At 44.1% G+C, this 21416-nt stretch overlaps 1 protein-coding gene across 1 annotated transcript; it reads left to right on the top strand.

Moving 5' to 3' along the window:
* The first annotated feature begins 485 nt into the window (after positions 1–485).
* Positions 486–2658, top strand: LOC141658976 (uncharacterized). Its single transcript, XM_074465684.1, has 2 exons — positions 486–1120; positions 1985–2658. The coding sequence occupies exons 1-2, from the start codon at positions 648–650 to the stop codon at positions 2157–2159; spliced, it is 648 nt and encodes a 215-aa protein (XP_074321785.1). The 5' UTR covers positions 486–647; the 3' UTR covers positions 2160–2658.
* Positions 2659–21416: the final 18758 nt, after the last annotated feature.

Raw genomic sequence — 21416 nt, forward strand, 5'->3', positions numbered from 1 at the left:
TCTACCGCAATTCTTTAATTCCATCAAAATTACAAAACTTAAAATTAAGTATTTCCGAAGACGGGTAACATCTCATGATTTTCATCACAAGTTAAAAACGGGATAAATATGACTCATTTTAGACGAAAATGTAACCATTTTAGATAAAAAGTTACCGGAATAATTTTCAAAGTTATAACAGTTTGTTATTAATTTGACACATTTTATCGTTAAAATGGCGACAATTGGTCCGTCTTCGACTTGACTACATTTTGAAAGAATTGTACCTTCATACAAGTTTTTACCCTGCATGCTAACAAAGTAACAATTGACGTGGTCAATGACTCTGGATTGCAATTTGCAAACAATAAAAATCCTACAATTTAATCTCCCAAATTAGAACAACCTCAAAGCTGTGAATTAGGAGATATTGGCAACAAAAAAGGCAAATTGCCATCTTTTGTTTTTTTGTCATGCACATGAAATTCATAACCAAAAATTAAAATGCAACTACTAATAATTATCAATCGATTAACTATTTCGCTCTATCCACAACCAAATTACATCCTCACATAAATCGTATTATATTTCTTCTTTAATTTTGTATACCTCTCCTCCTTCATGCGGAGGAGAGGTTATTTCACGTATTATTAATCAACTTCATTTATATGGCATGGACGACAAATCAACAATCACCACCACCAAAATGTGCCGCTAAACGACGCATAATGGTGGTGGCAGACCCCACACGTGAGTCAGCCGGGGCCCTTCAATATACACTTTCCCATGCAATGCAGGACAACGATGATTTGATACTCATCCACGTCTCGAATTCAAACGCCAAAAAGGCCATATTTAGGTCCTTTTTTAGAAGGTATTCGGATACCGGAGCTGACGCGACATTCACCTTAGCTGACGCCGTAGAAGGTAGTGTCGGTGGTGGTGACGGAAGGGATGGTGAATTTTTGGAGATTATGAAAAGGGCTTGTGAATCTGCTCATTCGAATTCGAAGGTGTGGATTGAGAAGGTGGAACAAGGGAACATGGAGAAAGGTGTTGCTATTTTGCTAAAGTGCAAATTATTAGCTATTGATCTTCTTGTCATTGGACAACGTCGCCATCTTTCCTCTGTTCTCTTAGGGTATGTATGTCCTTCTTGGCCTCCGGCATCTCGGGTTAACAACAAATATAGTAAAAATAAAAAAGAAGACAAAATTAACCAGGGTTTTTCTAAAATGTGTCCTAAGGGCACATGATAAGATAATTTAAATGGAAAGTTTGACAATAAATATGGCATTGTAATTTGATAAAGTGTGTAAATATTTCAATTCTCCATGATATTTGTTGTTAAACTTTCCATTTAGATTATCTTATTATGTGTCCTCAGGGCACATTTTAGAAAAAGGAAAAAAAAAATATTTTTACGAAATTGGAGGTAAATTAAATAGTACTAGTATTGCAACAATTAACTAAAATAACAATTGTTTATGAACAATTTATAATGTTAAATTGATGATTAAGAGTGAAGAACATATCTCGATGAGATTTACGTCTCTACCAAGGTTAGGATGGGGATTTTTCAAGTTCAACCGTGGTTTTTACATGAAAGTTGGAGTTTCACGTCCAAACCTAGGTTTAATTTGGACATGAAAAATACATGTCTTAGAGACCTTGACTAGATAGAAACCTAAATCTTGTCGAGATGATGTGATAACAATCACCTCAATCAGGTACTCGAGCGTAAAATTGTTCCCTTAAAAGTTTTTCACTTTGAATCGCCAAGTTTTGCACATAACCCGTTGTTGAGCACGTCAAATTAGAAGTTGTTAATTGGAGTATATTGTTAATTTCTGATTAGACTGATTTCAAATTTTCATTTTGTTTCTTACCTCTTTTTTGTTCGAATGTTTGTTGTTAATTATCGTCTTAATATTTTTCATAAATGCGAAGGTAAACAACAATATTATCATGTAATTTAATACTTGGTATAAATTTGTATGAGTAGGCCAAGAAGAACATCAAGTGGAGGAGGGCTAAGAGGAGTAACAAAAACAATAGACACAGCAGAATTTTTGATAGAACATAGCCCTTGTACTTGTGTGGCAGTTCAAAAGAAAGGCCAAAATGCCGGATATCTTCTTAATTCCAAAACTCATAGAAATTTCTGGCTTCTTGCATGATCCTACTATCTACTCACATATGACATACATATATTTGCCATATGCTTATATTGCATAATTGCAAACCTATATTATATTTTTTTTCCTTAAAAATGAGGGTCTTGAGAAATATGATCGCGAGAGTTATCAAAAACAAATATGACCAAGAGAATTTAATTATTTACATATGTATTTTTTTATTTTTATTTTTGAGTTTCATAAACAATAGGTCTTGTATTCAAGCAAGATGTAGCATGCATGAAACTAGTGAAAGATTAAACTTTGAAATAAACTTGGTTTGAAATGGACCCTTATGTTAACATTGAAAAAAAAAAATTAGTACATTTGGAGCTCATGCTAGGGTAAAGAGATGCATTGTAGACGACTTTTTTTTACCTAAAAGGCGGTATGTTATTTAATGATAACAAAATTTTGGTGTTCCTCTCTATATTTTTTATAAAATTGTTGTAAATGATATTATTGTCGGATTATATTTTGTATTAATTGAGGAAGACAAAATGAATTTTAGTTTTGTCAAATAACTTTATTATGTTACAATGAAAGACTATTTCTCTTTACCTTTCTAACAAAAGGGTGCGGCTCTTCTTCTAATTAGACCTGGCAAACAGATCGGGTCGTGTCGGGTTCGTATCCGTGTCCCACATTAACGGGTCACAAACCCCGTGACCTGAACACGACCTGTTTAATTAAACGGGTCAGCATCCCTCACCTGAACCCGACCTGTTTACATGCTCAATGACCTGACCTGATCTGCTCAACCTAATTCCAGTAGACAACTCTATTGTTTAACCTGTTTAACCCGTTCAACCCGATAACACAAATAACCCAATTAGAGCTGTGTAACCCAACTAATATTATTCCTATCTAAGAAACAAACCAAAATATCAAAACCATGCATAACCACTAACCAGTGGAAATCCAAAAGATTAATCCAAAAGATTACATAGCCCAAATTCCAAATAACATGCTAAAAAAAGAGTTCAGTAATAAGCAAACTTGAAACTAAGGCCTAAGGGTACTGGAGATGACACAGTACTTTTATTAGCAGCATACTTAAGACAAAACAAAAATCAGTAGCTTGATTTCTTCACTTCTTTGTTGGTGCCAATCCTTAATCATGAGATGTCTCAGCTACTGGCTCATCTTCCAAATCTCCAGACTCATCGCCAACCTTTATCTTCATAATTTCGGTACAAAGTTCATCTATCTCAGGTTCGATGCAACCTGCAATTGTAGTAAATTCTTTTAATATACTATGAAACAAAACATAAAAGATTATTACGTGTCATGGAAACAAGCTGATAAGTTAAGAGAGTTAACAACAGGTTGAATAGAACTAGGTAGAAATACCTTGATTAAATGCCCAATCTCTAAGGCATACAAGAGCTTCAACAGTAGAAGGCTTTAAAGAGCTTCTATATGGATCAAGAATTCTACCTCCAATGCTGAAAGTTGATTCGGACGCTACTGTGGATATAGGAATAGCCAAAATATCTCGAACCATCTGAGCAAGAACGGGATATCTCACACAATGTGTCCTCCAATACTCGAGCACATTGACATCAGCACTACGAGGCAATATAGGTTCTTCCAAGTATAGCTCTAACTCAGTTTTTCCAGCAGAGGTAAAAGCATTGCTCGAGTAAGAATCGTAATCCTGTATACATTATAAATATGGAATATGTAAGAGCATATAGGCCAAATTTGAACAATGCTGTAACTTGGAGAAGTTAAAGACTAAAAAACTAGAAAAAAATATCAGATTTAAATATACCAGACTTACCATCATAAAGATGTCTGAAGATGAATCCCCATGAATATTGGCAGAATTACCATTAACACCATTAGAAGTTGATGGAGTGTAGTCGCTTGCAAAGGAAGCATATTGGTTGTACAACTCAAACAGTTTGTCCTTGAACAACTCCAACTCAAGATTATATGACTCACCAAAAGTTTTTTTGTAAGCCCAATCAACAACGTTAAATTTATATCTAGGATCAAAAACCACAGCTATTGCCATAATTGTACTAAAAGTCGACCAGTATTTGTCAAATTTGACAAACATCTTAGCAAAACCATGTCTCTTATGAATTTATCTTTACTTCCCATTTCTTCTTTAAGTAACAATCTCACTCTCAGCACATGAGTGAAATACAAATTTACAAAGAGGAAACTTGGTGCGGAAAAACACAAGTTACATCATAGAAAACTTTCAAGAACTTGCAAATTTTACCAATCTTCTCCCACTCAACTTCGGTCGGACAATGCAAGTAGTTCAAGTCCGTTTTTGCAAGATTATTGAAAGCTCTTCGATAGTATAGTGCATTCTCAAGCATGTGAAATGTGGAATTCTAACGTGTTGGAACATCTTGCCTTAATCCCCGAACTGACTCTAGGTTAACATGTTGGACACAAGACAAAAACCTATGTTTCCTAGATTGAGATCATTTGCTATATTTGACACTCTCCCTGACTTTAACAATTGCATCATCCATATCTTTTAATCCCTCTTGGACAATTAGATTTAATATGTGAGCACAACAACGAATATGAAAATATTCGCCATTACACATCAAATTTAAATCAGGCTTTAAGAAATCCACCATAGAATCATTAGAAGATGCATTATCCAAAGTTATGGACATTATTCTATCTTCAATACCCCATTCGATTAGTAAAGAAGTGATCTTAACGGACATATAGCAAAGCACCAAGATGGGGAGGGGGTAGGAAACCGAAGTTCAGAACACGCTTTTGAAGTTGCCAATGTTCATCAATAAAATGGGCAGTGAGGGTCATATAGCCATCAGTGGTGACAGAACTCCAAAGAATCGAAGTAAGGAAATTCTTCCCTTTGTTCTTTTTAACAACCCAATAAGTTTCTCTTTCTCAGTTCTATACATCCTTAAGATGTCAGACTTTATTGTATTCCTAACAAAGAACTTAACATCTGGGTTCAAATAAGAAAAACAGTTTCTTATGCCTTCATACTCTACAAGTTGAAGAGGTAAATTACTCTTAGCAATGGCAACAGCCAACCACTCACGAAATTCATCAGAATTAAATTTAGGAGTCCTAGAAGCCAAAGCGCCAGAATTGTTTTGTAAAATAAACTGCCCAATATCTCTATATGATTTCCCTTTACATGACTTCAAATGTCCGATCAAATTTCAGTTCCATTCTTACTTTCAAAGCAATAAAAGTTTTAGCACATGATTTACACTTACAAACTAGATTACCACTAGCATCAGGTTCATCAAGAATTTCAAATTGACTCCACACAGGAGAAGTTAGTCTTCTTTGACGCTTAAAAATTTTACCAGATACCTTGGGTTTATGAATTCTGGACATTTTCTGCCTTTTTATTGTCGCCTCATCCATCTCATCATCAGAGGGAACGTCAATAGGGTTCGAAGCATTTTCCATTGAACCGTCCATCCTATTCACAAATGAAAACAGAATTAACTAAGTGAACAAAAAGAAAAATGATGAAAAATTCTGGAAAATAATTAATTAAAGGAAATAAGCAGATGGTAAAAGTTCATAAATTCGTACTAAGATTTAGGAATTTAAAAGAAAACATCAATAAACAGATGACACGAAAACAATTACATGACAAATTTCATGGTCACAAGGAAAAAACACAAATGTGAGCGTATATACTAACATTGTTCCACAAGATCTGAGTTCAATTTATAAACACCACTCCCTCACGTATCTATGGAGAGGACCAGGATTAACGACGCTGATTCATGGCCATTAAAGAAACATATAGACATACAAAGTGAGCGTATATACTGACCCGGTTCCACAACTCATCATACAAATAATTACATGTTTCAACCAAGAGCATCAGGAGCATATATATACAGGGAGGGAACCACAAAATATGCTCAATTACATGGTCACAAATCTTACTGATCAAAATCCTACTGATCAAAATCAATACATGAAAAATCAATTATATTAATAATAAAAAATGATGATGAAAAGAAGCAAACCAACTAAAAACAAAATCAAGTTGAATGCATGTACAGATTACACGAGAATGAATGAGAAACTAAATTACTTGAATGAGTAATTGATGGGTCGGAGTAACTTACAGTTGTTACAGAGTAAGGATTGATCTTAGATTGGAAGAGATTAGAGAGGCGATGAGATTGGCAGAGTAAAATTGTCATTTTTTATAGGTAAAAATGAAAAGATTATTCTAGGGTTAAAAGATTGGGAAAGATTACATTGTGATTGTGTTTTGATTCATCAGCCGTTCACAGTAGAAGAAAAGGTAAAATGAATGTTCTAGAGTAATTTATGGGTATTTTTATTAGGCCCAAATGCCCAATATGAGTAATATAAAGATGATATACAAGCCGTGTTAAACAGGTTCGTGTCGGGTCAACCCGACCTGATTATGACCCGTTTAATTAAACGGGTTATTCGTGTCAGGTTCGTGTTTTGATACCCCAACCCTAACCCGACCCAATTAATTTTCGTGTCGTGTCCGTGTTGACCCACTTACTTAAATGGGTCATTAAGTCCTGACCCAAAACCATTAATTTCGTGTCGGGTTCGTGTCGTGTTTTCGTGTTGTGTTAACTTTTGCCAGCTCTACATCAATATAAAAGCTCAAATTTGATGAAAGACTAATTTTACTTTTAACCTGAAACAGCTTTCTTTAGTTTTTCGATTTTAGGCTTATTTTCAGTTTAATTTCAGCTCTCATTCAGCTCATTTCAGTTCACTTTAATTCAACTCGGCTCAATTTAGCTCACTGCAGTTCAGTTCAGCTTATTTCAGCTCTATTCATCTCAACAAATTTCAATTTAGTTCAACTACATTCAGCTCACTTCCGTTCAATTCAACTTAATTATTCAGTTTAATTCAGTTCTATTCAATCAAAAAGAACGGTGGCTTAATCAGAAGGTTGTTCGAAGTTTAAGTAAAATCAAGTCCAACAATAACATATAAGAGCAATAGTAGAATTTTCTATAAAGTTCTTCACATGCCATGTCATAATACACCAACTCCAGGCTAATTTCTAAGAATTTTTGTTCACAATAGAAGATCTTTATATAAAGTTTTTAGATGAAAGAAACTATAAAATGAATAACTTTAAATGGTTTCACACATTTTAGAAAGCTATATTTATTGGTTGTACATTTTCCAATATTTATAAACTTGGTTCTTATTTTAGAACTTGGTTCTTAAAAATTCTTAAAATAAGAACCAAAATCCAATAGAAGAATTTTTAAAATAAAGTTCATGGTGTAGATACCTCATTTATGCACCTCCCGCAAGCCACCCGGTGATGATTGGGCCGCATGTTTGGTACGCGGAACGATTTGTGACAGTTCGTAAGTTTATCGTCAAGTGATCGCTCAAACACTTATGTCTACCTCTTAATTGTCATCTACGTGCCGATATGGTCGTTTTGCCAGTAATTAGAGTACATTTGGAGTCCGGGTCCAAAATACCGTCTTCATTTTCTAAAACCGAGTCAGAATATTCTTGAATGTTCCGGATATTTCTATTCCATATTTCGAAATGTTTTAATCTTTGGCAATTAATTTCCCATAATATTCACACAAAATATTAAGGAAAACAAGATTAATCCGTTATTCCATAATAAAAACGCGGAAATCTTTCTTCCGCAGGAGGAAACCACTTGGGAAAGGACGCAGCAGGTGCTGCGCCTCTTCCAAGAGACACAGTGCCTGCTGCGCCTCTTCCCAAGTCCTTTTCTGCGTATTTTTTCGTATATTTTCATATCTTTTCGAGATTCACTTCCAAAGCTTCTCCGAAAACCCTAACTTCCTCCACGTGATTAGTATAAATAGAGACCTTCGGTCTCACATATTTCTCACGCGAGTGTCCGCCCTTCTCTTCTCCCTTTGCATTCTAGACCACGTTCTTACTTTTTGGCGTCTACGTGCTTGAACTTTCGACCACGTAAGCTCGGATCCTTCTGAGTACCAGCCTCGTTTTGCATGACCGACCAATTTGACCAACTCCACCATAATCAACTTTAATCAATCTGTTTAATTTCTTCTTACGAGGGCACTTTCGTCTACATTCGAGTCGAGCATCACTAAACGTATTGTTCCGGGTATGAATTCCGAAGCAGGTTTGTTTACCACGCTAGCTTTGTCGAATAATGCCTCTTCTAGCCTTGACTGCTCTCCTCGGCCTCTCCTGCAATAATGAGCAAACTGAGGGCTTGGCTTTGTGCCAAGCGTACTCACTCCGACGCTCAAGTCAGTGAACTTATTGTGATTAAGTAGTATGTAGCTTGATTACGTGTATTGTAGGGAGATGGGAGAGATAATACCAATTTAAGTGGTTCTTAGGTTAGATTCTGGATCCCTTCCTCAATGAGGATTGAGGAGTATTTATAGACTTTCACCTTTTGTCACGTAGTGGCCAAGTGGGCCAAGTGGCGTAGCGGTGGAAAGATCGATCTACCCTCGGCCGAGGGACCCATGGCAGCCGGCCGCGAGCCTGGTTGACTCCAAGCCGAGGGTTCTTGGATATGAGTACGCGGGTATGTGCCCCTTTGGTAGGTTGCCATGCCGAGACCCGGGTTGGCAGCCGAAAGGTCTGCATCTACCGGGATGTCTAAGTCATTGGTTTGTGGATATCTTTGACCTCGCTCAATATGTTGACTTGGTCGGCGGGTGCTGAGAATATGCCCCATCAATTTGCCCCAGCCGTAGTCTATGCCGTGGTATGGGCTCCGATGTATGCTGAGCGTATATTCTGCGCAAGTGAAAATTTTCTGCCCCGGCTTCTTCTCCCTCGGCTTACTTCTGTGCAGGCCGTACCATATCCCCCCTCCACATGGATGGGTAATGGACATCAAATGTGGAAGAAAAGATGTTCTTGTGGCGGACTCAAGGTTGAGAGTCTTGGGTGTATTGATTGCCCCGTACGTGCTACCTAGCTTGGTTAGTCATACTGCCGGCGGAGAACAGATACTTTAGGATTTTCTTTGAGGAAGATGAATAGTCAAAGGGATATAAAGGGCGTGTTGAAGACGCTTGGTTCTTGTTGCATTGATTGACATTCAACTGTTGCGTCGATTGACATTCCGTGTACGCATGCTTGACATGTGTCTCTTCGTTGATTGGCGACGCTTTATGGGGGCTGCGTTTTGATTGGTCCTCCTTTATGGGCTTTTGCCTATAAATACGGACTTTTGAAGTGAAATTGGTTAGCAATTTCATTCATTCTAAAAATTTTCTTCTTTCCAAAATTCCAAGTCTTTCCCTCTCTTCCGATCTTCAGAATTTTTACGTCGGCGTAGCACTTTTCTTCAAGGTAAACCGAAAAACCTTTTCAACTTTTTGTTTTGTTTAAGTAATTGTTGTGAACCATGTCTTCTACTGATGCCGGTCCCAGATGCCGTGCGCCGGGGGTTCCCGTCGCGTTTTGATGAGGAGGAGGTGGTAGCCGCAATTCCGTTAAGGTCGAGGGGCCCTAGGTCTCCTTCCCCGGAAGTTGACCGCAGAGTTCTGGAGGAGTGGGAGGATGATGACGATGTGGATGACGGTGATGATGATGAGGAAAGGAATCCTTCCGGGCGGAGAGGGCGGCAGTCTTGCATCATTACGATGCTGTACTACGGCGCCGATCGCGGTTTTATCGATAAGTTGGTCCATTTGCTACGGCTCGAATTTTTCGAAGAGCACTTCTTCTTTGGCAAGGGGTACAACATTGTCATCCCTGGGGAGGGTCAGGCCGTCTGTTGCCCTCCCCCGGGTCACATCGGCGTATATATGAGGCACATGGAGTATGGTCTCCGGTTTCCTCTCAATATGTACGTCTCTTCCATAATTCAGGCGATGAACGTTGCGGCGGCGCGGCTTCACCCTTTGGCCGTTAGGACTATAGTCGGCTTCGTGTGGTGTGTCGTCCGTGGGGGTGATCCCAACGGTAAACTTATTCCGCCGAATTCATTTTCTTCGAATGAACGTTCAAGGTGGCCGGGGGTGGTATAGCGTCCAGACTGAGCCGGGCTATCTCACCGTGCCTAAGCTCACCTCTTGTAAGGGCTGGAAGGAACGGTGGGTGTATGTCGAGGTCCCAGATGATTATCCGTTGCCTCGGTCTTTTGAGCACCATGTTAACTTGCGGTGCGAGAGCAAAGGGGAGCGTGAGAAGATGATCCCCAAGGGCAAGAATAAGATGGACGCCGGAAATGTCTATCTTAATGAGGACGAAGCGCATCGAAGCTTTTTGAGGTCGATGATGATGGGGCGCCGAAGGTTTGGTTGCCCCCGACGCAAGTCATCCAGATGGATGAGCCGCTTTGCCACGTCGGCCTCATACCGGCCCTAGCACAGGGTGAGTGGGGTCGGTGTGAGGCCCATTTCTGCTTTAATGTTTTTCGTTGTTTGTTTCTTGACATGTCCCTTTGTCTAAGTTTTGCTTTGTTTCTTCTACAGAGCACTTTGGTCCCGAACGCCCGAGCAACTCCTCGAGAAGATGGGGCTGGACAAAGACGGAAACGTTAAGGAGAAGAATCCGAAGGTCGATGTGCATGACCGCCGTCCGTCGCTCTACCGACCTCTGAAGGGCTTGGACGATACGGCGGCCGTGCCAAGGTAGCGCTGCCATTCCTCGCCGGGTCCGAAAAGCCAAGTCTACGGCGGCGACGGTGTCAACCTCGGTTCCGCCTCCACCAGAGGTGGAGGTCGTTGACATTGTCGATGGAGAGGATTCCGATCTTCGAGGGATCTCCGCTTAGGCGTAAGAGGAAAAGATCTACCCCTGCCACCGATGCTTCTGCTTCCGTCGCTCATGTTAATGCGCGCCGAGAAACGGATCAAGCGGCCAAGAAGAGCAAGCCCTCGTGCAGGTCTAACTTGCGGCTCGATTTAGGCTCATTAGATATACCGATGACCGGCTCTGGTATGTCCATGAACGTTGACGTGGACTCTTTGGTTGAATTTTTGTAGATCAACCGGCGCGATCTGTCCCAATTGCGAGCGGCGAGTTGAGAAGAGGCTGTGCGGACGGCGGGAAAAAATGTCGACTCCGTACTCGCGTCGATATCCAACGACCGGCTCATAGCGGAGGGTACAAAGGCGAGCAAGAAGGTTGGGATTTGGTCCGATCTGGTCGGCTCTCGTATTAGGGAGCAAGAAAAGGCCTTGGCCGATACGGGACCGTTGATAGAGCGGTGAGGCTCGATGTTGTTGCCGCAAAGGGGTGGCGGGAAGGCTAAGCATGACCTCCTTGCCGCACAAGCGCGGGTCGAGGAAATTGAGAAGCCGCGTCGGCCGAGAAGGCCAAGGTAGAGGCTGCTGATTCCGCCGCCGCCAAGTTGAAGGAGGAACGGGACAGTACAAGGGCGGCTACGACGTTGTTGTCGCCCAAAGGGAGGAGTCGAAAAGGGCGTATCGGCTCAAGCCGAGTCGCATAGGGAGACTAGTGCTATCCTTGCCCAAAGGGAGAAGGATATTGAGACACTTCAAAACACGCTTCTCCCACGCATGTGTGCTCGTATAGGGACTGGCCGACCGAAGAAGCTTTCGGGAGGTGGTAGATGAGGTCTATCCGGATGGCTCCTTTCTGTGGACAAAATTTGACGAGTGTTCGATGACAGGCTCGAAGCTAAAGAGAAGGCTGCGCGAGATAAGGTGCCGAGGATGCCAGGGCCAAGAAGGAGGAGGAGGCGACCGCTGCAAAGGCGGCCCTTGCAGAGAAGACGAGGGCGGCCGAGGAGGAGTCTCGCTAGGCGAAGGCACCGAGGATGCTAAGGCCGCTAAGAAAGCCGAGGATGCTAAGGGCGCCCGGAGCGCATCTAAGTCGCTCACCGAGGGTAACGCTGGCGATGGCGGTAAGGGCAAGCGAAACGGCATAGGGAGACGGGCGGTCGTCACCGTGCTCACCCGGCGTCTCGGATAGCTTCACTATTCGGGGCCAACTATTAAGCCTTTTCTCCCTGCCATCCTTTTGGCGCTTCAAAGAACCAGTCCGTAACCTTTTGCTTTACTTTTCCTTGTATTTTGTAAAACCTTGGTAGGTAGAGTCTTGGCTTATCCCAAAGGGGACGGCCGTCGTCTGTATTTCTCCTTCTTGTAACTTTGTTATCTTTTTCTTTAATGAGAACTCGCTTGTTTTGCCTCTGGCTTGGCCGAGGCCTTTGATTTATTCCTTCACTTGTCTTCTTGCGTTAATTAATTGAGCGCTTTTTCGTTTCTACCTTCGGCTTTAGCCGAGGCAGTTTAAGATGCGTGTCTCAACTGTGTTTAACGTCTTTGAGCTCGGTCTTAATTTTGCCGAGGGCAGTTGCGTTAATTAATTGAGCGCTTTTTCGTTTTTACCTTCGGCTTGGCCGAGGCGGTCGAATCGTATCTCAACCTGTGTTTAACGTCTTTAAGCTCGGTCTTAATTTGCCGAGGGCGATCGCGTTTCACTCGTCTCTTCCCGCCGATTCACGGGGCAACGGAGTTTACGTTTTGACCGCCGTTGAACATATGTTAGCATATCGGCTCGTCCCCCCGTCACTCCCGTTAAAGGTAAAGGGATGAGACGAGGTTTTTCTGTCTGCTGTGTGTACATATGTTAGTATGCCTTCGATTGGGGTGGATTAACACTTTGATGAAAAACTTGGATGACTCCTCATTAGATATGAATATGCATTGGGGTGCCAACAATTGTTTTGGGCAACTCCACTGTTATACAAAGTATTTTCTGAGATTGTCGGTGTTCCAATGGCTCATCAAAGGTACATCTCCCATGTCCGTCAGCCGGTATGTACCCGGCCTCATTTCTTCAACTACCTTGTAGGGACCCTCCCAGTTGGCCGTCAACTTGCCATGGATGTTTCCTTTGTTGGTGGCAGCTGACTTCCTTAGGACCAGATCTCCTACTTTTAAGTCCCTTTTGTGGACCCTTCGGTTGTAGGCCCTTTTCATTCGGCTCTGATATACTGCTAAGTTGAGGCGTGCCGTATCTCGGCTTTCTTCGACCAGGTCCAGGGAGGTTCTTAGGCCTTCCTCGTTTTCATCTGGGTTAAAAGTGGCCGTTCTGAATGTTGGCACCGTTGCTTCAATCGGCAGGATCGCCGGACCCGTAGACTAGGTGAAAAGGACTGCACCCGTTGCTTCTTTCTCCGTGGTCCGGAGGGACCATAGAACGCCGGGTAGCTCATCGGCCCATCTTCCCTTGAGGTCTTCAACTGTCTTCTTCAAGCCGTTGAGGATCGTTTTATTGGCCCTTCCTCCTTTGTCCGTTGCTCGGGGTGGCCGACGGAGGAGTATGCAAATTTGATGCCGAGTTCTTCCAACCAGCTCATTATTGTGTCACTCCAAAATTCTCGGCCATGGTCGAACACCATGACTTGGGGTAACCCAAAACGAGTTATGACATTTTCCCAGATCACCTTTCTTACGGCCGCCGCAGTTTTCGCAGGCACTGCCACGGCCTCGACCCATTTGGTGAAGTAGTCGACGGCGACGATTAGGAACTTTCTTCCTCCGGATGCCGTTGGAAATGGCCCTAGTAGATCCATTCCCCACTGTGCAAAGGGAAGGGGATTAAGCAGTTGCGGTTGCAGGTCTCGGGAAGGTGCGTGTATCACCGGAGCGTGCATCCGCACCATTGTTGCATTTTCTGGTTTTGTTTCGGAATCTTCAAGCATGGTGGGCGAAGTAGCCGGCTCGGAGAGCTTTGTGGGCTAGTGTTCTTGCCCCCATGTGATGACCACAGATGCCTTCGTGTATTTCTGTCAAGATTAGCTCGCATCGGCCTGGACCGACACACTTCAGAGTGGCCTTGTCACGGACCTCTGTATAACTCTCCTTCAAACACCAAGTACCTTGCTGCGATCCTCTTTATCTTTTGTGAGAGATGCGGTCTTCCGTAGCTCATGCGTCGGTTTATACCTCTTTATCGGAGTCATCCATGTCGTCTCGGCTTCCACGTTGCACACCATGCCGATGGTTTCGTCAATGCTTTTAGCGTTCTCGATGTCCACCAAAGACGGTCCGGCTGATATTCTTTATGGTTGAACGGCCGCCTTCGAGAGAGCGTCGGCCGGTTGTTCTCGGACACTGGGATGTGTCGCATTTTGAATGACTTCAATTTTGAGGTCTCGGCTTTTACCTTTTCCAGGTATCTTACCATCCCATCGTCCCGAGCCAGTACTCTCCTTCGTATTGGTTAGTCACCAAGAGAGAGTCTGTTTTCAAAATGATGTGTTACGCCGCGGCTCGGCTAACTCAACTCCGGTTATCACCGCCTCATATTCGGATTCGTTGTTTGAGGTCGAGAAGGTAAACTTCAAAGCGTACTCGAACTCGTCCCCGTTTGGGCTGATGATAAGGATGCCGCTCCGAGCCGTTCGTTGTGGAGGATCCATCGGTATATACCTCCCACATGCCGGGACACGACTCTTCCTGATACGTGCACTCGGCCAAGAAGTACGCGCAGCGCGCCGCCCTTTATCGAAGGCCTCGGTTTGTATTGAATGCCGAAGCCGGATAGCTCCACCGCCCATTTGATAAGTCCGCTTTGATCGTTCGAATTTTTCGATGTTTTCTCCAACGGCTGGTCGGTTAAGACCGTCATGGGATGTGCGTCGAAGTAGGGTTTCAACTTCCTTGCGGCAACAACCACGGCAAAGGCTGCTTTCTCAATTAGCGGGTAGTTTCGTTCGGCGGGCAACAGTGTATGGCTGATAAAGTAGATTGGGTGCTTCTTTGCTTGTTTTCTTCTCTCGACGATCACAAGATCGACCGTGGCCGAGGTTCCGCTAAGTATAGATATAGCGTTTCCCCGGCGTCGGTGCCTGGACAGGGTCGGGAGAGTTTGCAGATGGGCTTTCAGTTGCTTGAAAGCCGTGCTTTGCTCCCCCCCCCAGCAAAAGTCTTTATTCCCCTTCAACACTTTGAAGAAAGGGGTGCTCTTGTCGGCTGACCGAGAGATAAAACGGGCAAGGGCCGCCATCCTTCCGGTCAGTATCATAACCTCTTTGCGGTTCCTCGGCTCCGGTAGGTCGAGAATTGCTTGGACTTTCTCGGATTGGCATCAATTCCCCGGGCGCTAACAAGCACGCCGAGGAATTTGCTTGGCCCCGGACACCGAAGTTGCACTTTGTCGGGTTAAGCTTCATCTTGTATTTCCTTAGTGAACAAAATGTCTCGTGTAAATCGGCTAAGTGCTCGCCGTCAGACTTGCTCTTGACAATAGCATCGTCGACGTAGGCCTCAATGTTTCGCCCTTTTTGATTTTGGAATATTTTGTCCACCAGTCTTGTGTAAGTTGCGCCGGCATTTTTCAAACCAAACGGCATCATTTTGTACATGTAGGTGCCGTGTATGGTGATGAATGCGCATTTAGGCATGTCTTCCTCTGCCATGAATACCTGATGGTATCCTGAAAAGGCGTCGAGCAGGCTCAGCATTGTGTAGCCTGCCGTCGCGTCTATTAGGCTATCTATCCGAGGCAAGGGGTAGCAATCTTTCGGGCATGCTTTATTAAGTTGCGTAAAATCAACACACATCCTCCACCCCCCTGATGACTTTTTAACCATTACAACATTAGCTAGCCATTCAGGGTACGTACAAGGGATGATAAAGCCTGCATCTAACAACTTATCGACCTCGGCCTTGATGGCATCTTCCTTCTCGGCCGAGGAGTTTCTCACCCTTCGCTTCACAGGGGCGCGGCCGGGGAGTACGTTCGGCTTGTGGACGATGACCTCCCGCTTACACTGGCATCTCGGCGCCGAGTATGCAAAGACATCTTTGTTCCTTCTCGGCAGTCTAGGAGATCGGCCCTGATTTTGGTTCCGGCCGACACCGACAAGCGATCACGGTGCGTCCTGGATCAATCTCTATCTGTTCGGTCTCAGCCCCTTCGACCATGGCGACGTGGTTGGTGCTCATCGGTTCGTCCTCCTGTCGTAAGGATGGGTTCTTCCCTTTTTCCTCTTTCTTTGCCACTTTGAAGGATTGCATGTTGCATCCTCTGGCCGATATTTGGACGTTGACCACCTCGTCTTTTTCGTTCTTTGAGACGAGTTTATGAACCTCCCCGCGGTCCGAGATATACATCAGTGTCAGGGGCCGGGTGGACATTACAAAGATCGACCTCACTCGGGGTGACACGACCGATGAGAACGTTGTATGCGGATGAGCCGTCGATGACCACGAACTCGGACATCACGTTCTTGGCCGCGTCGGACTGGCCGAACATCACTGGTAACTTGATAGACCCTGGGGGACCAAGCTGCCGGGAGAAGCTGTACAATGGGTTGGTGCATGGGTTAAGGTCCGCAATTTTCGGCCGAGCCCCGAGTAAAGCACTCCCGAACATGATGTTCGTGTAAGCACCCGTGTCAATCGGGCATCTCGACCAGGTGGTTGGCTATGTCTAAGTGGACTACGAGTGGGTCGCTATGCGGGGCGATGATTCCTTCGTAGTCCTTCCCCCCAATAGTTATGTTCGGGATGTTGGAAGGGCGGGCATTTTGTAGTGGGCACGAAGTTGACGGCCTGATACAGTTCGTTCAGGTGCCGCTTGTGCCCGTTAGCGGATCCGCCGTTCTCGTTTCCCCCGATGACAACATGAATCGTTCCTATCCGTTGAAAGACGGATTTTTTATCTGAGCCATCGGTGTTAGTCTTTTGGCCTCCGGCAACATATTTGCCGAGGCTCCCTTTTCGGATCAGCTCTTCAATGGCATTCTTCAAATGCCGGCAGTCGTTGGTTAAGTGACCAGGGTGTGGCGTGGTACTCACAAGAGATACGGGCTCGTGTCACCGTCCCCTAGGTTTGGGGGCCTTTTCCCACCCTCGCCCCTCGTTTGCCGCTCGGGAGAAGACCTCGGCGGCCGATACGACCGGGGGTGTGATCTTTGTACTTCTTATGGTAGTACGGACCGAACTCCCCGGCGTCCGCCGGGTTCGCTCTCGGCGAACTGTCGGCCCGCGACCTATTATTGTCACGGCGCCCTTCATCCGGCTTTTCCTCCCGGTGGCTCTTTCTTTCTGAGTGCCCGGCCTCGCCGTGGCCTATCCATATTTTGTGATAGTCTTCGACTTTAATGGCCTGGTCGGCCAATTTCCTGGCGGACTCAAGGCTCAGGCCACCGCACTTGATGAGCTCGTTTTCAAGTCCCCTGCGGGAGGCCTTTCATCGTGCGAAGGCCGCTAGTTCATTTGTCGGCTCCCTAATCTGCTTGAACCTCGGCGTCGAACCTCTTCACATAGCTTCGGAGTGACTCGCCTCCCTCCCCGCTCGATGGTTAGGAGATCCGATGTCTCAACGGCTCTCCTTTTATTGGTGGAGTACTGGGCCAAAAACGCGTCTCTTAGGTCGGAATAGGAGTATACCGACCCATCGGGTAGCCCCTTGTACCAGCTTTGCGCCATTCCAACCAAGGTCGTTGGGAAAACACGGCACTGCACCTCGTCAGTTGCTCCCACACCGACATGTGAGACTCGAAAGCCTCGGCATGATCGGTTGGGTCGCCCTCTCCTTTGTATGATATAGGCGGTAGCTTTAGCTTTGGCGATGCGGGGTCTCTAGGACATAGGCACCGAGGGGTGTCCGACCACGTGTCTAATGACACGCGGCGATCGGCTCCTCGCATCCCTAGTCCCGGCCCCTCTCTCGTGGCGGGAAGGGCTTCTTCTCCGACTCGGTGAGTCGGACTCCTTCTTCGACTCGGTGAGTCGGACTCCTTCTCCGACTCGGTGAGTCGAACTCCTTTCGCTCGTCCGGGGCATGCCTCGTGGGTGTCGCGGCGACATCGTCCCTCCGCGAGTGCGGGAAGGGCTTAGTTCTACCACTGACACTCTGGGCTCCCCCGGCGTCTTGGTAGTCTCGGCCTCTCTTAGTGCTTCGTTCGGAGTTTCTGAGTCACCTTTTGGGCCCTAGCTTCGGACAGTCCCGCCGCTCTTGCGGTGTGGCAGTGTAATGCGCGCCGACAATCAGTCCAGGAGTGTTTTGGCTTTGCCGCATCAACCACACGTCCCATGATGGTGACTGGTCGGCGGCGCGGCGATCGGCATTATTGGCATCCCGAACTCCGGTTGAATTATCCGGCTGGTGGAGGGCTGCACAACTCCGGAATTGTGGACGGTATCACCTGGGTGGAGGGGCTCTTCGGTTACGAACACCTCTTGTTCTTTTGACATCTTCTTAGCTTTTTTGGGTGGGTTTTCTTTTTCTTTTTTTTTTTGTTTGGGAATGACTAGCTTCTAGTATCTGATTTCCCACAGACGGCGCCAATTGTTCCGGGTATGAATTCCGAAGCAGGTTTGTTTACCACGCTAGCTTTGTCGAATAATGCCTCTTCTAGCCTTGACTGCTCTCCTCGGCCTCTCCTGCAATAATGAGCAAACTGAGGGCTTGGCTTTGTGCCAAGCGTACTCACTCCGACGCTCAAGTCAGTGAACTTATTGTGATTAAGTAGTATGTAGCTTGATTACGTGTATTGTAGGGAGATGGGAGAGATAATACCAATTTAAGTGGTTCTTAGGTTAGATTCTGGATCCCTTCCTCAATGAGGATTGAGGAGTATTTATAGACTTTCACCTTTTGTCACGTAGTGGCCAAGTGGGCCAAGTGGCGTAGCAGGTGGAAAGACTGATCTACCCTCGGCCGAGGGACCCATGGCAGGCCGGCGAGCCTGGTTGACTCCAAGCCGAGGGTTCTTGGATATGAGTACGCGGGTATGTGCCCCGGCTGGTAGGTTGCCATGCCGAGACCCAGGTTGGCAGGCCGAAAGGCTGCATCGGCTGGGATGTCTAAGTCATTGGTTTGCTGTGGATATCTTTGACCTCGCTCAATATGTTGACTTGGTCAGCGGGTGCAGAATATGCCCCATCACGTATACTTAGTTCATCTCGTTTCATCAAACATGTAAGTCTGAGGGTGTTTAAATCCTATTTTATTTATTGTTCTTTACCTTTTGTAATCATAATGTAAGGTTTATGTCGAAAGTATTTCTAAAACCGATTTATAAAACCATGCTTTAAATCCTTTTTTACGAATTACCAGAAGATGACCGTCGAGAAAGGACGCAGTAACTGCTGCGCCTCTTCGAAGGGACGCAACACCTGCTGCGCCTCTTCGTGAGGCTGTCGCAGTTCCTGCTTCCTTTCTTCTTCCTTCGTCTTTTGTCAATTCGTTTCTTTTAATTCGTTTGTTCTTCGGTTCTTTGATATAATAGCATAATAATTCTAACATGTAATATATTATTCATAATCCATTGTTAATTAATTCGACTTAGATCCCTTATAACCAATATTTGCGGGTTTTCGTCGTTAAAGTCAATCCGGGTTTTAGAGATTCGATTCATTAATATTGAGTCTCTGGAATTTGATCTTTGACATAGTTGCATCTGTTATTCATCGTCACCATCGTTAATTCGTCGCTAATAATCTGTTTAACCTAAATAATTTAGTTTGTTTAATTTGTTAATAATCCATTAATCTTGTATATAATTAGTCCTAATCGGTTTCATCCATGTTTATTGCTTTTATGACCATTAATCGCATGTAAATAACCTGCTAATCACTTTCATCCGAGTCAAATAATATTAATCAAGCATTAAATTCACCAACGAATATTAACGATTTGAAATTCCGGCTTCACAGCCATAACTGAGCCAAGGAACGGACGCAGCAACTGCTGCGCCTCTTCCAAGGGACGCAGCTTTGCTGCGCCTGTTCCTGGTTGATTTCGGTCTCTGAATTCCGTTGTTGCTTTGACCTAGTTTTTTAATTACGTATTTAATTAACTATTATTCGTATTGTCACCTTAATTCCTATTCGTTAATTTATTTATTTATTCTTTCTTAAATTATCCGTTTTAAATGTACTTTCGACATAAATCATTAATCCAATGTAATTACTGTATTTTCTTTATTGTAATTTCATTATTGTATTTCTTGTATCACTTGTATGCCTTCACATGTAATTGAACTTAAATCCCTACTTTGACCCAATTGTATGATTAAATTACGTGTCTACCGACTTAGTATTAATTCTCACATGCTAGGATTAAAACATTGAATGTTGCATTGCATGCATATAATCGACAATATATCGAGTATAGGCAATTTTCCCTAATCATTAGTAGAGGCCGCTATCGAGGCGGGCGGGATTAGGTGTTCGATCAAAAGAGCTTCCTAATACGTACCTTCACCCCTTACTCCAGATCTCTGTGAACATCCGTGTTCATTGGCATCCGCGAGAGTCATTCTAGACATAGAATGCTAAGGGTAACGAGTTCTTGGTGTTCATGTCACTACTTTGTGTATTGACATGGCACGAGGTATTCGAACGGATTCCAATTTTCCACAATAAATTGGTGGCAACTCCACAAATGCAAACGCTTGTTTCCCAAGCGCCCCCGTGGGCCCGCGTCCACAGTTTGGCGAGTCCGCTGGGGAGTAATACACTTACGTGTAGCCAAAAGGGTGAAACTTGAACAAGGGTAGGGAATAGTTTGTACAAGATAATTGTCGGTTTTCATAACTCGGTCTTCCTAGATCGTTTCATTCGACATTGCTAGGCCCAACCCAACCTATTCAACCAATCGTCCCGTCTAAACGGTCCTAATTCTTATTTGGGCCTAAAGATGGATAGCGATTGACGCCATCCATACCATGGTACTTACTCTTGTTTGTATCAAGAACTTTCACTACTTGAAAAAATGGACTAGGAATCGGCCTTACTCTTGTTTGGTACGAGCCTCTCCACAGACCTCGAGTTTGATTGTTCGGTATGGCAACCCACCCTTTAAACCAAAATCCTATTAAATGCACTCAGCATCCCGTTATAATGCTTGTATAATGTTTGTACCATATGTGATCACCATTTCTAAAACAAACCATGACGATTTTTTGTAAAATCAAAATCATTCTTTAAAATGTAAAATTTCGAAACTTGGGCCTAATATTAGCGCAAAATCAGTCGAAACTCTGTCCAATTGTCGAGTCAAAATCCGGGCCTTAAAAACCATTTCAAAACCTCACTTCGAGTCCACTCCTACAACTACACTAAAGTTGACTAGGACCAATATTTTCAAGCTTGGTCATTTCCTCAAAACTCACTTGACACAAGTGGCACACTCCCACTTCTCGAGTCAAAACATTTCTTTTCAAGTAAGTGTGCTAGAATGGTCGATCGTGTTTTGATTCGTCGTCGATCTCTTATCCAGTTTCCAAGATGCCTGAAACAAGCGACGCGAACTTCAACCAACTCCAGAATGGTAATGATCAAATCCTAGCCACAC

This window comes from Silene latifolia, chromosome 6, assembly GCF_048544455.1.
Source record: "Silene latifolia isolate original U9 population chromosome 6, ASM4854445v1, whole genome shotgun sequence".
NCBI lineage: Eukaryota > Viridiplantae > Streptophyta > Magnoliopsida > Caryophyllales > Caryophyllaceae > Silene > Silene latifolia.